Genomic DNA, 9006 nt, shown 5'->3' with positions numbered 1-9006 from the left:
ACCTTTTCATAGATTTGGGTGGAGGAAAAAAAATATTTTTATAAATCTTTTTGTTAAGTTTAATTTTTTAAAAATTAAGGAAAATGAAAGAGAACTAAAATCATCCTTATCCGATTCATGTTCTCCTCCAACATCACGAGATTTGGAGAAAAAATAAGATAATTTAAAACATATTTTATATTTCAAAATTTTAAATTAATTATATTAACATAGATTAATTTTTAATTATTAATTTTATCACATAAATTATTTTTATATTTTTTAAAATAAATTTACATTTCCCTTCAAAAAAAAATTTACATTTTCTTATAATGCTCTTTTAAATTAATAAAAATAATAAACTATTTTATGCATTCAAGAACCCTAAAAAAAAAAAAAAGAATAATAAATCATAAGTGCAAACAAAAGTGTATTCTCACTCCTTAAATAATAAATACCAGAAAAAAGAATGAAAACTTGATACTCTGTCACTCCATTTAACCATGGAGACAAGAGTTTGTCATTTCTCATGAGATTTTTAGTGTTTCTTATACAAGTTGAGATCTTTCAGACGAGTCCAACAAGTGGGGTTAACGGGACAAGAGTGGCAAGAGAAGAGGGTTTGGGAGAAAATGAACACTGTACTTTCGCCTTCAGCGTCTCTTACGTTGTCCAAAACCTATGTTTCGTTTTGTCCCATAGTACTTTCCAAGTCCACACACACTCAACTTCCCCGCCAAAGGGGTTCTCAAAGCATTGGACTTCGCTGCAACTGTAGCATCTGGCCTGGTGGCCCTGCCTCTGGTACACTCTTCTTTCTTTCTCTCTCTTGTGCTTCTAGTAATGTCTTCTTCAATCATGAGAATAGGTTTTTATTTTGAAAAAAAAAAATAAGTTCTGGGGTTCATGGGTAGTTTGAAAGAATTTCATACTTACCGCTGTTTCGCCCCTTTTAATTCCAAATTTCTGAAAGGCTTTTAAGGTTGACATTAGATTCATGGGGACTAGGGAATTACGAGAATGTTCATTATTTTGGATGTGTTTGATTGTGTTTTTGTTTTTTGGTTTTTATGAAATAGTTTCCGAAATCTAATTTTTAGATAGTTAGAATGGGGGAAGAGGAATCACTAGGGTTGGACTAGGGTTGGCTTAGTGTTGGTGTTGATATATTATGAGTAAGGTTGTAAATTTAAATCCTGATGTCATCATTGTAATTTGAGATATTATACATAAGATCTTAAGTTTAAACTCCGATGCCGTCATTGTAATAACTAAAAATAGTTGGGAAAGAGGATGCAATAGTGTAGGACAAGATCAGAAAATCGCAAAACATCTTACAGATGTTATGGTTTTTTTATCATAAAAGTTGATTAAGTATTACTTTGAAACAGTTTTCGAAAAAAAATATATTAAACGAGTTATTTTTTTGCTTCTTTTTGTTATTAACGACAGAAACAATTTTCAAGAATAGGAAACAAACAGCCCTTAGTGTTTATGTTGGATTTGCTTTGCTCCCTTTCTAGTTGCAATACTTCACTTAGTGAATTGGGTAATGGTGATCCATTCTTAAGGATTACAAACCGATAAACAAGTAGTATGCAGGTAATAAATTAGTTCACTTAAATTTTCTGGTTTTTAGGTGTTTTGTTATATTTTCTTTTTCAAGTAATAAGTAACTGAATCATGCAGGTGATAGTGACAACAGCAACAAAAGTATCCTGGATGCATTTTTCTTGGGAAAAGCTGTAGCTGAAGCTCTAAATGAGCGCATTGAGTCCACAGTTGGTGAGTTTTTGAGCACCGTTGGAAGATTGCAAGCTGAACAACAAAAACAAGTACAGGACTTTCAGGTATGAAGCAGTTTACACAGGCGTTATCTTGTGCTGGATGTATAATATAATGCAGCATTCTACAATGATATTTTTATCTTGTGTTTCCTTCATGCGTGCAATAACAATACTTTTGCCTATTACTAGAAAAGCTATAATTTTCTTGGATTTTGTCTAGTAATATATTTCAGTGCTACATTTTGGATGCTCTGACAATTAATGTTAGATTGTAACTCGACTTTTAGATTATAGTTCTTCCCTTTTATTGGTACACACCAATGTTCAGTATTGTATTTCTAATTTGAAAGTTGAATATGATATCACAGTTAATGGTGGTTGTCAACTATCCAATTAAACATGTTTCAAATTCAATTTGTTAGAGATGATGTTTATTTTTGCTCCCTAGTTTACAATCAGTTTTTTACTTGGCCGGTTATCCAGATTAAATATCTTGGATAATTTTAAACAGAAAGACAGATTGTTGGGCTATAAAGTTAGAGTGAGCTGATGACTTGAATGTTTAATGATAGCAGAGGTATCTTTGGTCAAATATAAAGTACCTATAGGAGTTGAGAAAATAAGTTGGAAAGCATTGATCAAGATATATTGTGATTTAGAATAACTAGAATGCTGTCGTCTTCCTAGACTAAGAGAATGTGCAACAATGCTATATTCTCTAAAATTTAATACAGAAAGAAGACGGAATAACTTAATAAAGGAAGACAATGAAGGCTGTTATCCTTTCTTCAATTGTTAAACAATATTTAAGAAGGCAGACTTCTGTTAAAGAGAGGTCAATATCTAGTTAGAAAACATGTGTTGGGAGGGGTCATTGCAATAAATGTATCTCAATATCTCAAGAGATTAGTCTTTGGCTTTTGACAAAGAGATACACTAGTTCAGCCAAAAACAAAAAGTTATCTTAGAAAGTGGATCAGGAGCCTAACTCTTTGAAAGTGGGTTTGGGACCTCATTCAACCTTACAAAGCTGACTTGTCCCAATAAGCCCATCAACAATCGTCAAGATAGACTTTGATACCATTTTAGAAAGTGGATCAGGACTTAGGAGTCCAACTCAACCCTACAAAAGCAATTTGTAAGTTGAGCAATGTTTCCTACTTATGTACATTAATGTGGCCTTATCTCTAGTCAATGTAAGATCTTCAACTAGTTAGAAAAGAAATGATGAGACATAAATAATAGGAAGGAAAAAATATTCAATAGAGAGGAATCTTTGGTTTTAGAGTGCAAATTTGGAGGGAGAGTACAAATCTCTAGAATAAATGATGCGTAGAAAAGAGATACATTTATATTGTAGTTCTGTGATCTCTGGCCTTTTATCACATTGATACTGGTCAGAAGGCATTTTATTTGTTGTAATGAAGATTGGCTGTTTTCCACGATTCTGGATATATCTATTGGGGGAGTTTGTTTCCAGATTTCATAGTGCACTTCCGTGAATCACATTTTCTGGAATATTTAAACCAGAATGTTATTCATAGGTATATTTAAAAAATTGTTTGGTTACACTATAATATACCTATGAATATTTTTTAAAATTCAAAATAATTTAAATAAAAATAATTTAAAAAATCATTAGTGTGTTAAAAAATAACTTCCCTTATTCCCATAGAAGATAACCTTCCTACCTACGCATCAAGGGAATAAAAACTCTCTACAAAATGGGAATAAGGATACCTAGAAATCTTGTTCAATGACCTTCTAACAAACATGGGAATAAATATTCCCACTCTCGTATTTCCAGGAATAGAAGATGACTTGAAGTGAACACTCTGTCGGTATTTTTTCATGTCTGGTGTCTAATTGTCTATTCTGGTATAAAATAACCATGTATTACTATGCAAGTTTTCAAACAATGAAAATGGTGGTTGGATTTGTTAAATTGAAATTCTAGAGTTTAGGTGGTTTAATCATATTAGCTTTTTTTGTCACAAAAAAAAAAATCATATTAGGTTAAAGGAATTTAAAGATATAGACTGGAGTAGATTTTTGCGAGGAACCAATGCCAAATGCTTCAAACATATTCTTATAAATTTTTACTGCTGATCAAGAACAAATTGCTGGTTGCGTGTCTGTAAATTATGAAAAATTAAACATTGTGTATTTCTATTAATCCATTTAAATTATTGATTACTCTTAAAAAAATAACCTAAAGTTAGGCACATTGATAAATTTTATAATTTGTAGTTGATCAATGCTTTTGCACCTCACTTTCTAGTTTCTACCATTTTCACTGTACATGTAGATTCCTGTCTTTTACCTGTTGGAAAATTCTCATGCAGGAAGAAGTGTTGGAAAGAGCCAAAAAAGCAAAGGAAAAAGCAGCGCGTGAAGCTATAGAGGCACAAGGACTCATTTCAAAGTCTGCAGTTGAGACAAAAGTTGAAGATTCAGCTAATTCCAAAACTTCAAATTTTGCAACAGATCCAGTCACTTCTGTTCAGTCTACTGATGCATCTGAAACAGAAACCAAACCTGCCAATGACGAGGACCCTACTATAAGTTCATCAAATGATGACTGATCCATCCATGTGTATTTGCTTCAACTTTTGACTGCTTAATACTGAATTTGCTTCATGCCTTGTGTTTCTCCAATCTAAATATATCATCATGTTCAATTTACATGTCATAACTTTTTCATAATTCCATCCTTTCTTGTGGATTTATTTTTTTTCAACTGATAAATAAATTTAAATTCTCAATTGGATTGTCCTTGTTTCATCCTTTCACGCAACACAATTCAATTGACTTTGGATGTTTTTGAGATATCATGAACACTGACCATGACTATATTAAAGACCAAGCAAGCTTCATAAAATTGGAAAATGAGCACGTCTTAAAGAATATTCTTCTAGCTAGTATAGTAGTAATATTTTAACCAAAAGTGTGATTAACTGCTTGTTAAGATGTCAGCCATAACTATTGATAGAGTAATAGAGCTTTTTGTTTCTTAGATGACTAAGGTATTTTTATGAAATTTGCAAAATTTATCAACGTTCCTCTTTTACCCTATATCTTTAACGTGACCTGCTTGATAAAACCTACTACATCAAAGCTTGAATATTTTGCGCCACAAACCAGAGCTATATATATATACCAAGTAAATATCTAAAGCCTGGAAACGAACGGTATCAATTTTATGAGCAATTTTATCATGCACTTAAAGAGTTACATCATATATAAAATAAAATAAAATAAAATAAAATAAAATAAAATAAAGTGAATTTGTAACGACCCTTCATGGTCTCTACACTTAGTAGAATCGCACTACTACTAGTGAAACTAAGAGAAATATTAAGTTGGATAACTCATACATACATGTACAAATAAAAATAAAAATAACTAAGTTTCTGGATATAAAATAAAATTCCATATATGTACAGTCATCCCAAAAATAATATTCTCTAGTGTCGGTCAAGCACAAACAAAACCGTTACCCAAAATGGTAACTCTAACACGAGGATCAAAATTTCCCGTCTCGCAACGGACACCTCACCTCCAAGCTAGCCCTGACCTGCTCCCATACCAAGTATGATCATCGCAGTTCTACCACATGGAAATAGAAGGGTAAGCTAGAATTCAAAACCAATCATACAAGTACAGAATAAAATCTATATTACACATCATCTAACTATCAATCATGTTCATAGAGTCACACCATACACTCTATCCAACACTACTCATGCATAAAATACAATTCACTAGTCATGAAGTCAAACACCACACTTCATCATATTAATAATCATGCAATAAATGCATCTCATGACAGATATCAATGCATATCAATCATCTAATGCGTCGTCACACATACACCTAGGAGATCTCCTTAACAACAGAGTTGTATAAGTGACACTCCATCCTACCCAAACCACCCCAACCGTTTTCACGCCCAATGCGCCTGCTCGGTCACAGCTAAACAGGATATAATCCTCACTCGGGTTTACTTGGATGATGTCACTTACACAATTGGAAGTCCAGATCCACCATCAAGTATAGCACAACTGGGTACGGGCTTACCACGACCTTGGCATGCATAACCAAGTCAATTGTGGAGTTCGCCCACCGACTATCCGCAAGGATCCACGCAACCTTCCCGAGTACTTGGTTAAGGGAATAACCCTCGACCTCATACCCCGCTCCAACACTAGCTAAGGACTTAGAGGAGACTAACCCAACCCAGTGGCCTATCTGAGCACCACTCCCAAATCCAGTGGCCTACCTGAGCACCACTCTCATATATCAGTGGCCTATCCAAGCACCACTCTCAAGAGACTCTATGTGAGCTCTTCCAGTTCAAAAATATTTTTCCTCTCCTCAAGTCCTAGGCTAGACTCATGCCATAAGGCATCACATGCAATTATGCATCACACATCATACATGGTCTATCTACCATCATGAATCAACAATCATACACATGTCATAAGACATCACATGCAATAATGCATCATACATCATACATGGTCTACCCACCATTATGATCAATAAACATACTCATATGAACATATACACATGTCATATCATATTCAAACATTCATTCGTATCATCACAAAGCATACATATGAATCACACCGCACCATACATCATATATCATACATACATGATCTAAAACTTCAACTTTAAACATGCATAAGCATCAATTTAAATAAGATATTTATAAACATATTCACGCTCGGTGCAGTCATCTCGCGCCTAGCCTAACACCAACCCGAGAGCTCTAAGCTCTTCCACGCCCGGCGCGCTCAACCTGCGCCCGGCCTAAATCCCTGTCAAAGAGTTCAAAACTCTCATCCAAACTAACAAATTCAACCACATGCAAACACAAAACACAATGCATAGGCTCCATACGACTCAAAATAAACTTAAATCTCACATGCATCCAACCTATGCATCAAAATCATCAAAATCCTCCTTTTTTCTCAAAACCCCAAAAATGAGATTTTCTTCAATCCATCTATGAATTTTCTTCAACATTCTAGCATCAATTGAGTTTCTAAACTCACATGCAACCTAAACAACAAACATTCTAGCTTCCCTCATCTGAAGATTAGCTCAAAATAGCCAATAACTGAGAATAAGAAGAATTCTCTTCCGAAGCTCAACCCGGAACTTCAATCCTCCCAAAGCAAGCATCCTAATCTGAATTTCAAGAAAAGACAGAAGGCATTAGTGATCTAGAGGAGAAAAGGAATCATACAAAAAAATTTGGGAGAGAAAGGAGCTCACAGACCTAGAGTCCTTCTCTCTAAAACTTCTCTCTAAAAACTTCACTTTCTCCTCAACCACCAACCCCTATTTATAGAAGTTCAGGAGTGGCCAGAACGGCCTGTTCTGAATCCGTAATGGCCCGTTCTACACTCCCTCAACACGTAAAAAAATCTCATGCGGCCCGTTCTGAAATCAGAACGGCCCGTTCTGGAGCTCATCCAGAACGGACCGTTCTCAGCTACGTTTTATAGGTCAATTCAGTAGCTTGGAACGGCCCGTTCCAGTTTCGGAACGGCCCGTTCTGGGCTACTGAATCACCCATACTGGGCTTTTGGGCCTTCTGAAATAATTTGCTACGTTACAGAATTAGGAACTGAGAATTAGTCTTATCAAAATAGATTAAAATTCCAGAATGGATATCTATTTCCCAAAGTCATATTACATTTTAATCTTTTGGAACCTGTCCAAACAATGAGTCTCAACTAATCCTCAATCATTTTGATTTCCTAACGTAGATGCTAAAGCCTATAGGCGCATCAACTATAGTGCAATTGTTCCAGTCAGCTATTACTCTTCTGATTCGTAGAAAAGTAAACAAATCAACAACTTAACAAGAAAATATCAAAACTCTAAGCATACAAGTCAAAGTACACACAAAAACATGACAAATATGCATAACACATTGGTTGGGTCATATCACTAAATGTAATATCCTTTTCCAAAATGTTTTAACTCAATAATATTAAAATACAACAATTAAATAAAGTTTAACTCTAACTTGTGGTAAAAATGATTCACATCACTTATTTTATTTTACTAAATAAAAGACTTAAATAAAAGAAATATAAGTAAAAATAATAAATAAATAAATAAATAACTAGCATTACAGTGACCTTTATAAAAACATTTATAAATTAAATAAAATAATGATAAAAGTTGCAGTAAAACATGTTGTCAAATAAAACCCATAAGAAAATTATAATAAAAGCATATCTATCACCATAACACATTCTAATTAATCTCAACCTTAATGTCACAATTTATCATAGCGATTCAATAAGAATAGCTATAGAAGTCAAGCTTTGTCTCCCACAATCTCATTATACTCAACATGATCACGCTCACCTTCATAGCAATCAACCCAAACAACAAACAAGCAACAGGAAAAGAGGAGTAAAAATAAATCTCACACATGTTAAGGCACATACAAGAAAGTTAGGAAGTTAAAACACTTCACAAGTTACATGTCAAACAAAAACATACAAACAATTTAATACATTAGACACATGGACTTTTGTGCTCTAGTTTAAATATGCATGTGGTATCATTTTCAGGTCCCATAAAAGCATGTTTAACAATGACAATAAGCATAACAATAGGATGTTTTAACAAAAATCAAGTTCTTACATAAATAATCAACTAAATAGTATCAAATATGGAAAAGGATATCACACTAACAACTAAACTTATCACTGGTCCAATAATAACAATAAGCATAACAAGAGAATGTTTCAACAAAAATCAAGTTCTTACATAAATAGTCAACTAAATAGTATCAAATATGGAAAAGGATATCACACTAACAACTAAACCTATCATTGGTCCAATAAGAACATCTAATGAAAACATTACAAAATAAGCTAACATCTTGTCCTGAACATAACTGAACAACATCAATAATTCCTAATTATGTCCTAGTGTTACATCCTATCAGAGCACACCCGTACAAGGTCTAGGCCTCATCACCAGCACCATAAACATCAAGATAAATCTCACCTATAATAATATACATACCAAAGGTAACATGAAAAATGAGGAGTGAGAACATCTCACTCTAGCTCACAACGTAAAATAATGTTAGATAACTAATCACATAATAACAAAATATCATCATCAAGTATATATATATATATATATATATATATATATAGGGAACATATCAAGTGAGAGGGAATTTATTATGAGAGATGAG

General features: G+C 33.5%; 1 protein-coding gene across 1 annotated transcript; it reads left to right on the top strand.

Moving 5' to 3' along the window:
* The first annotated feature begins 463 nt into the window (after positions 1-463).
* Positions 464-4451, top strand: LOC109810483 (uncharacterized). Its single transcript, XM_020373958.3, has 3 exons — positions 464-783; positions 1669-1829; positions 4112-4451. Exons 1-3 carry the CDS (start codon positions 612-614, stop codon positions 4349-4351), a joined length of 573 nt encoding a protein of 190 aa, XP_020229547.1. The 5' UTR covers positions 464-611; the 3' UTR covers positions 4352-4451.
* Positions 4452-9006: the final 4555 nt, after the last annotated feature.

Source organism: Cajanus cajan, chromosome 3 (genome assembly GCF_000230855.2).
Source record: "Cajanus cajan strain Asha chromosome 3, NIPB_CcT2T_4, whole genome shotgun sequence".
Classification (NCBI taxonomy): Eukaryota; Viridiplantae; Streptophyta; class Magnoliopsida; order Fabales; family Fabaceae; genus Cajanus; species Cajanus cajan.
Note: the sequence above shows the minus strand (reverse complement) of the source record. Positions and strands in the feature narration are given on the sequence as shown.